The sequence below is a fragment of the Doryrhamphus excisus genome, chromosome 7 (assembly GCF_030265055.1).
Source record: "Doryrhamphus excisus isolate RoL2022-K1 chromosome 7, RoL_Dexc_1.0, whole genome shotgun sequence".
NCBI lineage: Eukaryota > Metazoa > Chordata > Actinopteri > Syngnathiformes > Syngnathidae > Doryrhamphus > Doryrhamphus excisus.
Window position 1 is genome coordinate 9769981 of NC_080472.1, and position 18567 is coordinate 9788547.

Sequence of the window (18567 nt, forward strand, 5' to 3'; positions counted from 1 at the left end):
ACATTGTTATCCCATAGAAGTGTTTCAAGTTTATTTCTTCCTTGAAATGACATTCCTCCTCTCTTGTAAAGAAGTATGGCTAATAGATTATTGTTATCTTTATGCCTTATTTTAGCTTTGAACTATATCAGCAAGTTTTAGTGTTTGGGATTTTAGAAATAAGGGATTAATATATAATAATACTACTGTTTAATATAGCAGGTTTAGCTGTGAGCTGGAGATAAATCTGTACAAAGATGACTTTACTGTCGCGATTGAAGGCAGATACTCTGTCATGACGTTAGGATAAACGTGAGACCACGTGACACAACCAGGAAGTGTGAGGAAGGCTGGGTCGTGGCTGGAGGAGGAGCATCAGAACGTCTGGCCTTCAAGAAGGTAGGCTGCTGGACTTGTGGGATGCAGATCCCGAATTCAAACACAGGCCGGTGTCTTTCCCTGTCAACAGGAAGTGAAGTAGTCATGGAAACGTGAATACTGAGTTCGAGGCTGAAATGCTTGAAAAACTTTATTTACAGAACAGACAATTAAATCACATTTTATATCCTTATACATGAAACAAAATTATCTTACGACGTCAGACTCCAAAATAATTATTATTTTATTATTTTATTCCCGAAGAATTCTATGCTATTACTTTAATCAAGCCACCTGCCCTTTCAGACCATTGTGGCAGTCCACAACGTCACCTTGTGGCTGTTGAGGGGAATTACAGTAATTTCAGACAAATGTTTTTTGCTTTGTATTTATCAACGCTTTAATAATGAAATTAGGAATAGACAAGTTGGTGGGTTACACATCATAAACACATTCAACAGTAAATGTTACTATATAGGTACAGTATATTTTAGGAAGTTACAACAAGGGGACATGCCAGGGGAAACATCATAGCATCAAATTATTATACAGTAATTTATTAGTTGTATACGCTTCCATAATAATTGTTGTTTTTACTGTTTATACTGTTGTTAAATAAATATCAACGTACATATCTCTGTCCCATATGTCATGGACGGCACACTTGGCGTCTATAAAGACAGCGGCATGCTTGAACTGAAGATATGGACACACACAAAAGACCACCTAAAAGGCCTTTATGGAACCTGAACCAGCCATCAGGTATATTTTAGGAATAGATGTGTGGATGCGCAAAGGATGTAACTACAGGGCAACCTGTTGCATTACTGTTCGCCATAGCCTCCAAACCTTAGCTAGCATAAAACAGCATTATGCCGTCAAGACTCAGGAGACCTGCCACACCGACCACAACGTGCCCAGCGTGATGCTGTATGCCACCACGGCCACCAGGTAGACCCTGAAGAGCAGCACGTCCAGAACGTAGCCCACCTGCAGCCACTCCTTAGCCACCTCCCGGCAATTGTCCCGCTTCTCCAAGAAGTTGCGTATCGCCGTCACCTCTTGCAGGATGTTGTTCATGATGGGCGGGGATGGACCTCTGGAGGGGAGCAGGCCCCGACCCAACAGGCCCACTTCTCTGTCGTGCTGCCGGCCGATCTCGCAGGTGTGATGGAGTGTACACTGGGCTAGAAGGGTAAGTATAATTTCATTCTAAGCATCTCTTCTGCATTTAGCATTGCAAAAACCTGGAACCATTTTCCATTCATTTCTATTCCATTTTCTATATGAATATGAAATGTGAAATGACATATGATATTATGAAATATTAATATGAATCCTGGAACCCTCGGCCATCTCTGTGTGGAGTTTGCATGTTTCCTCCCACATTCCAAAAACATGCTAGGTTAATTGGCCACTCCAAATTGTCCATAGGTATGAATGTGAGTGTGAATGGTTGTTTGTCTATATGTGCCCTGTGATTGGCTGGCCACCAGTCTCTGGTGTCTCCAAGACAGCTGGGATAGGCTCCAGCACCCCCCACGACCCTCGTGAAAATAAGCGGTAGAAAATGAATGAATGAATATGAATCCTGATCAGAAGATAACGGCCAATTCTGATCAGGTCTGAAACCACGTGATCGAGTCAGATTTCTGATCACGTGATCCATCAGGACATCCCTACAGCTCAGGATCACCAGTGAGCTGGAGCCTCCACAGCTGACTTTGGGCGAGAGGCGGGGTACACCCTGGACTGGAGGCCAGCCAACACACAGGGCACATGTAGACAAACAACCATTCACACTCGCATTCAATGGACATTTTAGAGTCTCAAATTAGCACCATGAATGTTTTGGAATGTGTTAAGAAGCTGGAGGACCTGGACAAAACCCAAGCATGCATGCATAGTCCACATAGAGATGCCGAAATGAAGATTCAAAACCTTGATCTCCTGACTGTGAAGCCAACATCCTAACCTTGGGCCACCATGAGACTCATTAGTGACATTAGTAGAAGAGTACTAAGCAACTAAGAAGCTCACCAGTCCCATAGTTGCTGTCTTTGTAGTGATCCAGGTCAGAGGCCTGGGAGGACAACCTAGAGCACAGCTGGTGTTTCTTGTGGATGCAGAAGAGGGCTGGAGCGCGCTCCAGAAGCAGGTATTTCAGCCAGTGAGGAACTGGAGGCTGCAGGTCCTGCTTGTGGACCAGACGCACAATCAGCACTGTTTCCGTCAGACTGATCACCAAGAGGGCCATGCAAACCACGAAATAGACACCTTTGGCACAGACAAGACAAGAACAGGTCAGGAAAAAGTAGGATAAAACAACATGGCCACATTACTGCACCTACCTATCAGCGGGGTTCCAATGGCGGTCGCGGGCAGAGTGTCGGATACTATGATGAGGAAAACGGAGTATCCCAGTAGCAAAGTGATCTTGAAGGAAACCCTCTCACCACTGTCAGGTGGAAGATAGAAGCCCACAATGTCCATCACCATCAGAAAGATACTGGGCAGCAACAGGTTGACTGTGTAGAATAATGGCCGCCGGCGGATCACCACCTGTGTCATAGTTGCCATTTATTCAAGTGAGTCTTACTTATTTGTTTTAGGTGATAAAGCAATGGCATTCAGTCCGTACCAGAAGGCTGTCTGACAAATTCCATGGTATCAGTCGACTCCCAAGGGTCTAATGTACTCACGTGGAACTTCATCTCGGCATAGTAGTCATCATTGTCCACACTGAAGATTTTATAGTTGGACAAAATGTGCAGCAGCTCCCACTCTCCTTGGTTCATGAAGACGCTCTTGTCCTCCTTCAGCTCCTCGGGGCTTCGCATCAACGTGATGTTGATGTCATCAACTGCGGATCGAACACAATGTCAGGAGCAGCGTGAGACCGTCATGGCAACAACTCAACCTTCATTCAGTCCGTTGCTCTCCCAGCACATATCACAGCAGGACACCGTCGGTCGTTGGGACTTGGTAACATAACGCTCAGATGAGTGCCGGATATCAGGGAGTTCTTAATTTGGGCTGTTTTTTAAATATCAGCACACACTTGCATGTTCATCTCACGTTTGCGCAAACACGAGTGGTCCTACTTGTATGGAGCCAGCTCTGGAAGGTTAAGCTGCATTTCTGGACGTCAAAGGGGAAGTTGTAGATGTTGAGTGTGCAGGCGGTGACCACCTGGATGGGTTTGTAGTTGCGCACCAAGCCGTTGTGTGTCACATAGACGTACGGGATGTCAGGAGACTTCCCCACGTCGACGCTGGTTTGACAGGAGACACCACAAATGTCAAGGAGGTCCTCAACTCTATGGTGAGGATATGGTCTTACAATTCATTGATGAGAATGTCGGGCACCCACACATTGGCGGTCGGAAGTGAAACTTGTTTGACCTCATCAAAGTCCTCTGGATTCCAGACCAGGAACTCATCTGTCCACGACTAAAAATAAGCCAAGGATGGAAGAAGCTTAATCACACCCAAGATCAGCAAGTTGGATTGGGACTGCTTACCTGTCTGTACCAGACATATGTTGTCAAAACCTGGTTCTTCTCATCCTGTTAAAGTACGGAACATATCCTTGAAGTTGTTTCAGTTGTTCATCTAATACATACAGTACAGCACCGTATTTAGACCTTAAAAGAAGTGTTTGCAACTGGCTACAAATGCTATTTTTTAATGGCCAACATAGCAAATAAGGGGTAGGTGTGAGTGTTGCCAGCCTTGCGATAGCAGCAGGCGATTGGCTCTCTGAAAACAAGCTCAAAACAACAGGGACCTTGGGAATCATGGAAGCAACCGGCAACACGGATGTGTGCCACAATATTTGGTCTAGAGGTGACTATAGAGGTGTTAGTTCACATCTAGACGACTCTAATAATGATAATAACTTTATTTAGAGCACTGAAAACAGGTTTCTGTGCTTCATTTATGAAAATATTCCATTTCTACTCAGAAGTCCTACTTCACTTATCATGGTCAGGGCTGAAACTGAATAACCGCGATAAACAAGGAATGCCTGTCGCTAAACTTTGCCAAATTCCATCATAACCTCATCATCATAATTCCATCAAATTCTCACCACACTGAGGATGGAGTAAACCATGAGGTCAATGGCCACAAGGGTGGATGTTCGCCAGTCCTTCACCGGTCGTACTCCCTTCTTGTAGCCCGCACTCAAAAACTCCGAGAGGCGCACCAAAGTGGCGTTGGCGAATCTGCCTGTGTTGCTGCCCAGTTTCTTCACTGAAAAGTTGTTTATTAAACAATTGTCATAACAGATTTAGACTCACCCACACCCTTTTTCCTTTGTTAGAATAGCCATGTTGGATTGTTTGGACCAAAGCCAAGTCTGTACATTTGCATGCATAATAACTGTTCATTATTAAAAGTCAATAGTCAGTTTAGTATATAGCATAAGGGACCGCCAAAGATGCTTACCTGTGCAAGCTCTTGATGATCCTTGAATGACAAAGAAGAGAAGCAATGTAGTCCACGCTGATGACGATGATGAGAGTCTCATGATGGTGTTTTCTAGTCCTGCCGTCCGCTTGTGAAAACTTGCCCAGCTCACAAGGATGATCGTTTGTGAACACCAGAACATGTCCCTCTTCATGAGGACTATGGGAGCCTTCCCAGCAGATGTTCGACATTAGGGCTCGCTATGGTCACACAATCACATTTTCCAGGACTAAACCAAAACATTATTAAAGCAAAATAATCGATACAATCTTCAATGACCTCACACAGACAGTTCCTCTTCATCTCTTAGATAATTCTCATGTAACCAGATCCACTGGCTGATGTGAAAATTGGATTAATATGGATCCTTCCGCTGGCAGGTTTCAAGAACGCACTTTTGATATTCTCATCCAGACTATTAGGAAGCCACCTGGGAGTCGAGAAGCTGCCGCCAAGCTCCGGATGGCTTTTATTGATCTGCTTTGTGGCAGCAGGATGAAAGAATGAACGCAATCGCAGCGGCGCAACGTTCACTCCCCTGAGCGTCGTCTCATTATGCAGTATCACTAAGTACATTTCCACTGTCGGGAAATCGTTATAACTGATTTTCGACTGTGATGTCTCTGTTCAACTATTCTCTTTGCTATACAGTTACATTACATGGAAGAGTGTGGGGGAATGCAAGAGACTAATTGACAGTGACAGTCGTGTTTTATTTAGAAACACGCGTAATCCAACACTCGGGCAGGTTTGACAAACTTACTTGGAGGACAAAAGGAAGCAAATTGCTTCAGATACTCTGTTCTACTCAATTATTGGAATGCTGATATCTAAACTCTGATCTCTAAAGTGCTTGATGTCATTTCTGCTGTACATGAAGCATGCATAACCTTCCTAAATATTGAACATCTAAACAGCTAAAAGGCTGTACAGATTCGGCACACAATGTGTTGTCAGGCGAAGCTCCAGCTGGCCCAAACAACAGCAGGGTCCCAGCATCCAAGGCTGGAACAATCGTGGAGAGGCGGAAGCCGTCTAGCTTGGTACCAATGCCAGCCATTCATCCCGAGGCGAAGACGCAGTGTCCTCCTGAGAAGAGGTCAGGAACAGAAGATACTAGCTCCCTGAGGAGCCACTCCAGGATAGAAGGATTGTCTTGGATATCAACGAGGGATTCCAGGTGCTCTTCCCACTGGAAGACTCGCAATCCAGGAATGGGATGAAGACACGAGCAGGATGTTTTGAGACATGACATCCTTCCTTTCCTGCCTTAAAGCAGCCAAACCACCACAATCTCCCGTTTTCATTTCTGTAATATTGTCCACCAACTCAAACGATCACCCGTTATACCCAAAAATGTTCAATCCAAGAGACCAAATGATTGTTCTCCAAAATAACAACTGCCCGGTCTTATTAATCCACTTCAAGATTGGATTGTCCATCACTGCTTCCCTTCCCCAAAACCTAAGATCTGACAAACTTTATGGAAGCCTCCCACCCATTGTAACAAACCTAAAACTAGACCTGAATCTGGATCCTGGTGGAGGTCAGAATGCTCCCTGCGAAGCCGGACCTGTCCAGCAGGATCATTTCCAGAGCTTCTTCTGTCTGTGTAGGCACGGCTTCACCACCAGGACTAACTTCATCAGACAGAGCAGGGAAGAGCACAGCAGCTTGGGCAGTTTGTTGCTCAGGTTCACCTGGTAGATTGTTTAGCTCGGCAGCATGATCTTCAAGACGACATGCTCACGGCCGGTAGCCAAAATAGCCAAAATCTAAAATTGTTTTTGCTATTAATGAAAACTAGTGCCGAATAAAACCTTGCACTCATAAAAGCTTCATGTCAGTGATAACAGTCATGGTGATTTGGACACCACAGTATTTATATAGATATCAATACATAACAATTAGGGGCTGTCAAAGTTAACATGTGTAAAGGAAGTTTTCTTTAACAACGCTAATTTTTTGATGCACGATTAACGTGCACTCCTCCTGTTTGACCCTCGCCCCACACCATAGTTTGATTGCAGCACGGTAACTCTGTAGCCACAAGCTGGAACAAATATTGAACAGAAATGGAAAAAGGAAAGAGAATTTGACTAAAGTTATTTGTATCAACTGTTGCTGTGTTCGACTTATCACGGATTCCATCACATGCCAGAGACTGGAGCAGTGCAGGTATTGTTTTTATTGTCATATACAGTGCTACCTTGGCATAAGAGTGGCCCAACTGTGAGGACATGAAAGGTAACAATTATGTTGGATTTACCCGTGTGGCAGAAATTCTATGCATACAGTATGTTATGCATACGAAATTCATTATTTACAAATGATGCAGTAACAAAATGAAAGCATTTGTTTCAAAATACCAGTGATCAGTGAAGTACTCCTCCAACAAACACCCTTTGGTGTTGTGAGCTGCATAAATAGCAGTTAGCCCAGCTCTCCACCTGCAAAAGGGCCACGGGCACTTTGCCTCCCCACTAACAAGACGTCCATTGATCAAGCAGGCATTGAGACCGTGTCATTATGGTCGCTCGCCCTCTCCCTGTCTATCAGAGCCTCTCTTCTTTTCCTTGTCACCCACTAACAGGCCGAGCCTCATCATTTGGCATTAGCTCGCTAGGCTGATCCATGAAGGTCACAGCCAATCGCTTTACACTTAACAGTTCCTGTGCATGTCAGCGAGAAGCAAAGTGCTGCCTGTCATTGGCCGTTTTGGGGGGTGGGTGGTTTTCTTCTCCTACTTTTGTCATTTGAAAACTTTTGTACAGTATGTGTAGGTGTATAAACTGTGGAGTATTAGGTAGGGATCTTCCTATCTGGGTTTTATACTACTGATACCACGGTATCAGTAGTGATTGGGAATGATATCCCAATCATCCATGAGTGAAATTGGCCAATACCGATCACATCCAGGAGGTGAGGTGTAAATGTTTAAATGTACTGCTGGCAATATGGAGCTCAGGAGAAGCCAGATGTATGGGCTTGCCTCAAACCTCGCCTACCGAGGAGGAGCACTCATTGTCGGACACACTTTGTGAGAAGCACCGCGGATCTGAGAAGCAGGACTTGAGGGCGCAGTGTGAACGCGCAGTGTGGACGCACAGCGTGTCCGATATTAATGCACCCTTCCTGGCGAGAGAGTGTGCTGCTTGGCGGATATTTCACATTCATGTTCACAAAAACAGTCCCATGTGAAATGCTGTTGACAGATGAAAATATTTTTCTCTTGCTCCAATAACTTCTGCCTGAGCTTGCCTCGTAGACAGAGAAGCAGAGCTTGGTGGGCCGTGGGGGAAGCAGCGCTTGGGGGATGGCAGAGAGTGTATCGCGTCTACAGCCACGCCCATAAGGAAGTCCGCTCCTCTGTGACAAAGGAACAGTTTTGCAACGCCCTCTGAAACCGAGCATTTTGAGCCATCCCAAACTTCTTCCAATGCTCACTTTCAAATGTGCAAACCTCAGAATAGAACATTCCAACTACATTCCAGCCTTCTCATGTCTCTGTCACCCTTCTCTGCTGTGCCCCCCCCTCCCCAGCCACATCCGCTGCCTTCTGAACCGGCGATCCCGCCGACCCCCTCTTCTGTGCCTTTGGCATCCCGGAAAGGAGACAAAATTCCGTCAGTCGTCTGTCAGCTTGGCACCACCTCAAAACGTATATCACTCTCACAAAGATGGCAGACATGGTTGTTCTAAACACTGCAGCATGGGGGAGAGCTGATGGGCAGAGGGGATTGGCGCTTTAAAGCAACTATTGGCCAAAATCGATACCGTACTTTGTCACTGATATGGCCAATACCAATCGGTGGCTGATGGATTGGTGCACCCCTAATATTAGGCCTATTCTATAAAATAGACAGCAGACGATGACTGCAATGAGTGACAGTGGGCCCAAATATCAGTTTGGCAGTTATCGCTGACTGTATCCCCTGTAAACATAGGTGATTCAAACAAGCCGTAGTGGGCGCCGTCCTGCTGTAGGCGCCAGCAGCGTGATAGTATGGACAGCAGCTCCCACTCGCCGTCATTCCTGAACTCCCTGAGATCATTACCGATGTCTTTCCCGCGCCTCCGCAGAGCCAGGTCGATTTCCTTCACTGAAGAAGAGGAGGGAGAGGCAATGGAGGGTGACTACTAGACATATTAGACAAAGGGAAGGAGACACTTAACTGGACTGGGTAAAATGGGAATGTGTTTGGTTCTTGCATGGAACAGCCAAGGTTGACAATGTTTTCTGAGTCGCTGCTTGAACTCTAAATTTGTTCATATTTCAGACTAAGTAAGGAGTTGGCATTGTTAATTCAAGGGCTGTCCATCTATTCAAATATTTCATTGTGATAAATCCTCTTTTGTCCAGTTAACTCAGCTAGCAATGTGTTTTTATCAATAATGAGGAGCCAAAATATGGCTAAATACTGAAAGTATTTATCATCATATTATCATGAATGTACCTGCTCCTACATGGTCACAACATGTTCGTATATAAAACCCTGTTGCAGGGGTTGGCGTTTTAATAGCGGTCTTTGTCCGGGTCGGGTTGGTGTGTCAGCAGGGGGTCCGGGGTACACCCACGCTGTTGGGAGAAGCGTGCAGTCCGGCCCCCATGTCCTCCAACTCCTCTGGAGTAAACTCTGCACACTTTCCATCACCTTGAAAATCTGCAGGGTCCGGACGTCGTTCTCCGCAAGGTGGTCGCATGTCTGCGTTGCGACCCCAGGATGTAAAAATGGATCTATTTTTTAATAATAATTAAGAGCAGGAAAACGGGCAACAGAGCAAACCAAACAAATGGCATGGCTCCAACAAGGAGAGAAGCGTGAATTAAATAAATAGACAACAGAAAATTAGAGGCAGGTGCGTGAAACAAGTAAAGGTAGGAACAAACACAAAGGAAGTGGCTCCAAAATAAGGGCAGGGAAACCGGAAATAAGGCATAGTAATGAAACTGTTCATATCTCAGAAAATGATTGCGGATGTTGGACAAAATTCCAAAAAAAGAAGCGTTTTCCTTTCGGGCACAATGAGTGGACTCGAATTAATTGCCTCTGATATCAACATACAATATTGGTATATGATATTTAAGTTTATTTAACTCTCCTGTATACATTTTTCAGGTGTCTGGAACGCATTCATTGGGTTAACATGCCTCTGTTTTTGTTATTAATTCTTTGTAAAAGGTTTGACGAAAAAAATAGAAAATTTTTCCAATTGGAAAAAAAAAATCTAAATCCAACTATGCTATTCCAGACACATAAAAATATTAAGAAAAAATAAATTATACAGAGAACAATTATATTTTTACGCACAGAAAACAACCAAATAATATTAAATGACATAAATCTTTCTTTCGGGGAGTTATTTAGCAGAGTGAGTCAATAAAAAAATCAAAGTCAGCAACGTGTAAGGTGCTTTGGTTTGGTCCCCGCTTGCAATTGCACCAAATGAGCAGCAGATGGCGTCAAACACCAGCGAATCACATACTGAATACCAGACGGACCACAAAGCAGGCAGTTAGCGCTATGGAGGCCCCAAGTGCTACTACATGTACTGCAAAGAAACGACACCAATGCGACACTGACGCCGTGCAATTATGAAACAACGACATAGCAAACCCCATGCAGGGCCCCCAGCACGGCCCTATCCGCCTTCAGCGCTGTCGGCGTCAATCAGCGCTAGCCGGGAGGTTGTTTGTTTATTGGCCACCGGGTTCCCCACTTGAGAGACACGACAGATGCACGGCTGGGGTGGGGGCCCACTGTGTACTGTAATACACGATATACACAATACAATATAATGTGAAAAAGTTTAGAGGATATCATTGTTTTATTGAGTGGGCTGTGATATGAAGTGTTATTGCATCTTCTAAAATAGATGCTTGCCCCCAAATGCCGCACCAATCTAAAGCTTTTTAAAGCGCCGCCCAGGTGAGCCCTTTTTTGAGGCACATTTTGCAGAGTGCAAAACGTATATAACTTATGTATATACTTTCACAAAGACAGGAAGTCCCACACACGGCAGACATGGTGGTTCTGAATGCAACAGCAGGGTTGGAGCTGGTCTGTGTTTGAAAGTAAGTATTGGTAGATGTCAATACTGTGCTTTTTTGACTGATAGAAGTCGATAGCCGTCGGTGGCCAATCAAACGGAGCGCCCCTATTGACAAGCCAATAAAAAGTTACTTTTTATGTCACATGCATGGGATAATAAGCATGGGAGGCGCCTTGAACAGCTTCTGTTTTACTTCTGACACACACCAGCCGCAACACGACAAACTCGGCTATAGTTATGGGACCGAATGACTCCACATCAATACAAGTTAATAATCTATTGATATCTAAAAGAAACCCAAACAATCTATTTAATCTGCATTTTGGCCTCCCCACGGTCGAGGGCAACAACAATTCTTTCCAAGAGATTGCTGCAGCGGGACACCCTGACCCCCTCCTAGTTGTCTTCATGGAAACCTGTTGTTTGGTGCCCCGGCACGGCCCGTTCACGGTCATCTCCATGGCAACCGCGATGGCGCTCTGCGAACTGAGAGTCCAAGATTTGGCACCAGTCAGGGGAACTTCTTCGGGCCTACACACTCATAAATCCAAGGACACTCACATGCACATCCTGCACACACATTCCTGGCCGCACTGGGATCACCTCCACTTCCCCTTTCCCCTGGTGCAAGTCTCATGTTCATGTTGTAAAAGTGTGCTTATTTGTGTCTATGGATGTTTTTTTGACAGTCCTACACTGTACTACCCATAGCAGTTTAGGTTAGACTTGCCCCCCCCCCCTCCCCCTGTTGCATTTTGAATCCCTTGTCAGGTTTTTAGTCAGCAGGTTCAGAGAAGGTGTCAGATTCTTCTCCTCCTCTCCTTGTGTCTTCATCCTGTCTGAAAATGTTGGTTACATTCTAAATAGTACAACTTCAGAAGCCATTCAGCTTCAGAAAATCTATTGAATTTACCAGCTCCTAAACGTGATTCATAGCCTTGTCTCAGAACCATCAATTGCATTCTTCCCGAGTTGGGAATCTTTTCCCGTCCCATGATTCCATCTGTAGTCGTTTAATGAGGCATGCACTGCAGTTGAAAGAAATTCACATACACTAGATCCTCTCAGCAGGGAATTATTATTAATATGATGAATCACATTTGGTGTGACAAGAATGCTATCTGGAGCCAACACGGACATACCAACCATGAGATCAGTGTGTTTCTGATGGACATAAGAAATGGCTTCAGTAGTGTCGTCATTGGAAATGATGGGTTACAGTATATCAATACGTAGCTGCAGACAAATGGTTTTATCATCTCTATGAATTGGAGTTATTTCCCAAGTATGAGCTTATGTTGGAGCCAGACGCCCATAGTTGAGTCTCCAGCATCGTTCAGGTGCTTGGTGCAGGCCTTCCCCACCAGGAAGACCACCTCTGCTATGTTGAGCAGGATGCAAACGCCCGACACAGCCAGCATGAACACGGTGAAGACGGTTTTCTCTGTGGGTCTGGACACAAAGCAGTCCACTGTGTTGGGGCACGGGTACGAGTCACATTTGACCAGTCGGATCATTTTATAACCAGGGTAGATCATGTAGAAGATGTACATGAAGGTCACCTCAAATGTGACCCTGAAGAGCAGGCTAATGACATACGTCCACCAGAGGGCACCTGTGATTTTCATCCTTTGGGTCTTGATCTGCTCCAGGTCTTTGGGGTTGGTCTTCCCTGACAGCTTGTAGAGACTCTTGTCCACGTGGCGCCGATGGGCCACATGCATGGCCACCAGAAGGGCCGGGGTGGAAACCAGGATGAGCTGGAGGGCCCACAGGCGGATGTGGGAGATGGGGAAGAAGTGGTCATAGCAGACGCTGTTGCAGCCGGGTTGCTGGGTGTTGCAGGTGAAGCCCGACTTCTCATCTCCCCAAACGCTCTCTGCTGCCACCACCAGGACCAGGATGCGGAAAATGAAAAGCACCGAGAGCCAGATGCGACCGATTCCTGTGGAGTGTCTGTTAACGCCGCTGATGAGAGTATAAAATGAGGCCCAGTTCATTTTTTGTTCCGGGTCTGAAAGACACACAATAATGCAGCAATACACACACAGCAATAATGCAGCTTCCGTCAAACATTTGAGTTCCTCTTCCTGCATCAAACGTCTGATTGCTGATTCCCATTGTGAGGTAGTCTTCTGCCCTCACTGACTCACTGAATCTATTTCGTGCTGCTTTTAGCCCAGCTTGATCCCTCCTTGTGTCCATGTTTATTTGGAAGGCAGTGCATATATTATCTACGCAGCTGACCATATTTTATATGCTTTCCAATATTTTTTTTCATCTCTCATAGCTAAATACGATGTTGTGATGAGCTAATCTCATCATTACGCTTTCCACTATTAATCCCAAATGAAATTCATTAAGTTTGCTGTTCACGTTCAATATCAGACACTCAAATTGTTGTCAAATGATTAACATTTTAAATCAGATCAATCACAGTTTTCATCAATCACCATTTGCAATGATGCCCTGAACAGAAAGACAAACGACAGGACACGATTATATGCAGCATATACAGTATGTATGCCTTGACAGCTTCAAACAACCTGAAAATAGAAATAGAAGTTAAGAGATGCCACATTTTGTTAACTAGACTCACTAACATTAGCAGAACATTTGAATTACACTGAAAGCATGCTGACGGTCTGTTGCACGCCACGTCGTTTAGACTGAGATGCCCACGCTGTAGAACACAAAGGAGGAGGGCTACCTTTGTCTCTACAGCAGTCCAATTATTCCAGTCCGATTATTCATTCTTCTTTACGTGTGTGTTCAGTAGTGTCTGCTGTTTGACTCGTCCTTGTCTTGCTTTTTACATTTTTATTCCATATGCTGCTCTTTGTGTCCTTTGAATTGCCCCTTGGGGATAAATAAAGTTTTTGAATGGAATTGAATTAGAATTCACGTTTTGAGTGGATTTCTGAGCATACTTAAATGCAAAGTATAAATCTATCCATTTTCTTTGTCTTTCTGTTTATTTAGACCAAGTATAATTAAGATGTTGCGATGTTGGGAAGTTGAAGTGTGCATAGTCGTATCGTGATACATTCCAAAAATATAAGGTCCATATCGGCCAACCCTATTTTTAACATTCACTTGTTAGGCTACGCCTGCTTCCGATGCACCTGTCAATCTTCAGGTGTGCTGAGACTCTGCATTCACTCTTGGAACATTCACTTAAAAAAAATTAAACATGAAATTACAGTGCTAATACTTGAATATAAGGTAACATATCAAACACAATTGAGCAATAAATGACAATAAATCAACATAGTGTAATATAAGAAGTTATGCTTCTGTGTCTGCAAGAATGAAAAGTCGATTTAAGCACTTAGATCAGAAAATTGAACTTTAAAAGTATCCAAATGTTTATATGGTAAAAAGTATGAATGTGAGAGTTGTTACCAGGCTCAGCAGGAGGCGTAAGAGGCATATGAGGCAGTGAGGAGCACGATATTGACCCGCTGGCTTGGCATTGACTGCAGAGATGAAGGGGGCATCTTCGCCTTCCTCTGTATTTGGCAGACCTTACACCGTGTGTCATGTGACATGCTCCTGCCAGCCGCCATAGCGTTGCCTACAGATTGGGCGTCCGCATGCAAATACCTCGTACTTCATGTGACAATCAGCCTGATGTTAACTAAACATCAAAAACAGGAAGGAAAACACCCTTACCTTCAGGTGAGGCTTACAAAAAATAAAGACATCCAGACATATTCATGTTGATTTTGTGAACAAACACCAGCCAGGATTTTGCATTGCTAATGGTATCACAGACACTCGCCACAGCCCCGCACTGGGAGGTCATATGCTTGGCTGCACACACTAGTTTGCATACAATAGCTCCATTTAACCAGGCCAAACAAACAACTACACAGTTCAGTTGAAATGTTTTAATTTCAGCCCAGTGGAGAAATCCGTGTAGGGGGACTGCAGTCTGCTCTCTGGGCTTGGCTTGACTGCCTTGTCCACAGAGGAAGTGGAGGCAGTGTGGAATGGAACAAAACAACAAATGATCCACAAAATCCAGATACGATACCACACAACAGATTGTTCTTATGATCATTTGCTGAGAATGAGTGTTTCTTCCACATCATCCACACCATTGCTTCCTGGTTAAATATTTACATTATCTGACTCAATTCTGCAACAAAAGTCCATCATTAGATTTTTCCCCTCAACTCTTCAGGCTGTGCATACACTTGAAAGTGCGTGGAACGTACTCCGAATTACTTGAGTCACACTTTCAAACTCATAAATGTATGTTGGAATTTAGCCTCTGGAGACTAAATACATAGAAATTGTGTCTTTACAAAGGCAATAGTCATAAAGGAACTAATTTAACAAAAATAATTGCTATTGTGGTTGTCGAACTTGTAGAACTTACTACATTCAATTTTAATATTTGATATATTATATATATTTTATATATATTGATATATATATTTAATATTTGAGTTGCTTATATAGATACCAACAGTATATGCAGTTTTTATGATAAATGGTTCTCAACGTCTGCTCAGTCTGAAGGAGGACATCTAGAGGTCGATATGGGTATCACTAGTATCATAGGCTAATTTTATTCTTTCCCATCTTGTTCTCGAATGAATAATGTAATCCAATCATTCAAGGTTGATTTAATGTTTGTACTATACAATATACTCTACAATATGTTTAGTCATGATTGTATTGGATTCTTGTAACTTTGCTTTCCTATTTTACTTTGACGTGTGCTTCATTAAAAAAACGTTTCCTGTTGTAGTTCCAGGTTGTCGAGTTGTTTCCGGTTGGTTGGATTCGTATTCAGCGAACACTTTTTGTTGCATGTGTTGAATTGTGACTGAACCAAAAAATACATTTCGTCAGATACTTATCACAAAACGCAATTTTGTTCCTGAAAGTGTCGAATTAGATGGTGATTGCGTTAATTAGTGGCTAACTCCACATCCGGGGTAGCGGTCCCTTTAAGAACCTCATGGGTGTGTAACAATATTTTTTGTGTGTTGTGCTGGGCCTGCTGTTCGCGTACCATTTCGCACGGCGGTAGGCTATGTGCCAGTTTATGTGATGTTACAATACAAATGACACTTGGCGGCGAACTTTCCAGCTTCTTTTATGTTATGTTTACACCTTAAAGACCCCTTGAAAGAAATGTGATCGTAAATTAGGAAAGATAATTCAAAGTACGATTCGTGATAATGAGAAACATTCCGGAATGGGACGTGTCCAAGAGAACACCCGCCGCTCTTACTGGTAGCTACATCACAACACTGGAAAAGTGGCAAAGCCGACGAAAGATTCGATAATTAACAGTCGAAAAGGCTTGACAGTAACGGAAAGGTAGTGATTCCACACCACCCACCTGCTTTCTTTTTTCTCGGCTTGATAACTGGCCAGTGGCCATTGCAGCAGGCTCCCACGGGCAACATGGATGTCCAAGCCGAGCGGCAATGAGCGGGGCACAGAAGTCGACCATCAGTGGCTGTGTGGAAACAAAACTCGGAGTGTGTCTTTTTTGTCCTCAAGATGGGGCATCCTCCGCTTGAGTTCAGTGATTGCTATTCGGACAGTCCTGACTTCAGAGAGACGCTCAAGTGCTACGAACTGGAGCTGGAGAGAACTAGTAAATTTCTCAAGGAGTTGATAAAAAACGGAAACAGTGTGATCAATGCAATAAAAGGTAAGCTTGGATGCACCTTATCCTCTTTTATATTTTTTAAAGCATATTTCATACTGCTAATGTATGTGCAGGATGAGTGTGGGCCGTGGTGGAGGTACTTTTAAGGAGGCGCTAGTGCTCACCAAATAATACTGAATGCACACACGTTGCTCCCCCACTCTGTCTGCTGGAGTGGCTCGAGTCCAGCTTACAGTTGGTGGGTAGATTTGGGTCAGGGTGGCACCCCTGAGGGCACACTGTTGATTTTGTTTGACTTGCCAAGATACCATCCTGCTGCCCTGGAAAACAAGCACTTTGATTGTTAGTGTTAATTTGGGTCCTATTTACACTTCTTGGCATAGCTGAATGTCTTGTTGAATGCGCCGGCACATATTCACTAAGGTCACGTTAGGCACAGCGAGCTGCAGATGCATGCATTCATGCTTACTATGCATGCTTTTCCTGCAAATAGGAAATGCTGGTCAAACAAATGGTTAAAGCTGGAGGACTGATGGATGATTTCAAATATGCCACTGGATGTGTCAGCCAAGTACCTGAGGCCAAAATGTCTTACACTATTGATTTAACAGACCCTCGTTTGTTTAGCTAATGAAAGCCAGACAAAGCTGGGATAGTATACTGACCAAATACTGGCTGCTGCTGTGACTTTCCTACCAGTGGAGAAATACAATAGCAATATGGAGCGAAAGGGACACAAAGGCCAAGTATATTATATCCAAAGCATTATCTGTGATCGATAGTAACATATCCAAACACCTTGAACGCTCTGGCATTTTTCTGATGCCGCAAGCTGTTGACACACTGACGACAAAGTTTAATGATGACAGCTGAGATCAATCTAATTCGTTCATTCATTCATTTTCTACCGCTTATCCTCACGAGGGCGGCGATAACACGGCACATATAGACAAACAACCATTCACACTCACAATTAACAAATCAATTCCATTGCATCTTGCCTCACGTCTTGGTGTGTTTTCATAGGTTATTCTCTGGCTGTGCAGAAGTTGTCCCAAACTCTCAGCATGTTCCAGTTCGACTTCATCGGTGACTCCCTGACCGACGATGAGATTAACATCGGTAGGTCGCAAGGTCATGTTGTTGACAAAACATGTAGTGTGAGCCTGTAGAAATATACAGCACAATTTATGCTTTGGTTCGACACTTCAGTGTTACAGTTAGGTATTTATTGTAATACAAAAAAGGACAAATTTCCATGCCATTTTTTATATTCTATTGAAATTACAAATTGCAGTGCCGAAAAACTGTGAACTTATAATTAAGGTTCTGCTTGGAACTATCTGCTACAAATGCAATGACAACCTTTACTGTATGTCAGAGGTGGTCAAAGTGCAGCCTGGGGGCCATTTATGGCCTGCAACTGTTTATCGGCTCCTGACACATTTAAAATACAAAGGGGAAAAAAACAGCATGAATGTAAAAAGCATTATTTTTTTAATGACAATAAACACAAAATATTAGGGGAATAAAGTCCCAATATTGAAAGAAAGATAGTTGTGATTGTGAAGTTGTGAAGAATTGCAATTTCAGAAAAATTAGGTTGGAATTTTACAACCATAATAACAGAATACTATGAGAGTTAAGACATAATGCAGTATTAGATAGATAAAAGGTGTGAGAAAAACTTTGAAATATAAAAAAAGAAAAGAATCAGAAAAAAGAGGAAAAACAGACAAAATGAGAAGGTTCATACTAAGTGTGTCCTAGGACAACTTTTCCGATCCAAAACCAATATTACAGTCTTGAATATTGGCTGACACTGATTAGGACTGGGAGTTTTGGACCAAAAACTCATATCCCAATATGTTTAGGTTGAACATCGATATATGATGTATATCCTGATATTTTTTCCACAAAGTGATTTGTGACAAAATCAAAGCCAAAATGTGTGTGAAGTTGATTTATTAAAAAAAAAATAAAATGATTAAAAAAAAAATTACTCTTCATACAAGATGCACATTAAAAAATCTAAAAATAGCCACT

The 18567-nt window shown here is 43.5% G+C and overlaps 3 protein-coding genes across 7 annotated transcripts in view; 1 reads left to right on the forward strand and 2 right to left on the reverse strand.

The window, feature by feature from the left end:
- Positions 1-1242: 1242 nt before the first annotated feature.
- On the reverse strand, positions 1243-4961 carry LOC131132272 (5-hydroxytryptamine receptor 3A-like). Its single transcript, XM_058077750.1, is given in 9 exon segments — positions 1243-1544; positions 2398-2664; positions 2667-2919; positions 3060-3220; positions 3462-3631; positions 3700-3809; positions 3881-3925; positions 4450-4613; positions 4809-4961. Coding segments are annotated over 9 exon segments (1554 nt in total). The 5' UTR covers positions 4891-4961.
- A 7035-nt stretch (positions 4962-11996) lies between these two features.
- LOC131132782 (gap junction beta-1 protein-like) lies at positions 11997-14719 on the reverse strand. Of its 3 annotated transcripts, XM_058078728.1 has the most exons (3): positions 14559-14719; positions 14289-14460; positions 11997-12897 (listed from the first exon to the last, which is right to left on the reverse strand). In XM_058078728.1, the coding sequence occupies exons 2-3, from the start codon at positions 14425-14427 to the stop codon at positions 12158-12160; spliced, it is 879 nt and encodes a 292-aa protein (XP_057934711.1). In that variant the 5' UTR covers positions 14428-14460; positions 14559-14719; the 3' UTR covers positions 11997-12157. The 3 variants fall into 3 exon arrangements, with proteins under 3 accessions (XP_057934711.1, XP_057934712.1, XP_057934710.1); XM_058078729.1 differs by lacking the exon at positions 14289-14460; XM_058078727.1 differs by having other exon boundaries at positions 14289-14719.
- A 1150-nt stretch (positions 14720-15869) lies between these two features.
- LOC131132780 (oligophrenin-1-like) overlaps positions 15870-18567 on the forward strand; it is a 30428-nt gene continuing 27730 nt past the window's right edge. Inside the window, exons 1-3 of one of the 3 annotated variants that reach the window (XM_058078718.1) lie at positions 15871-16223; positions 16293-16563; positions 17548-17643. In XM_058078718.1, the coding sequence (XP_057934701.1) occupies positions 16410-16563; positions 17548-17643 (250 nt within the window). In that variant the 5' untranslated portion in view covers positions 15871-16223; positions 16293-16409. Of the gene's footprint in view, positions 16564-17547; positions 17644-18567 lie in introns of all 3 variants that reach the window. The other 2 variants (XM_058078719.1, XM_058078721.1) reach the window with 2 other exon arrangements.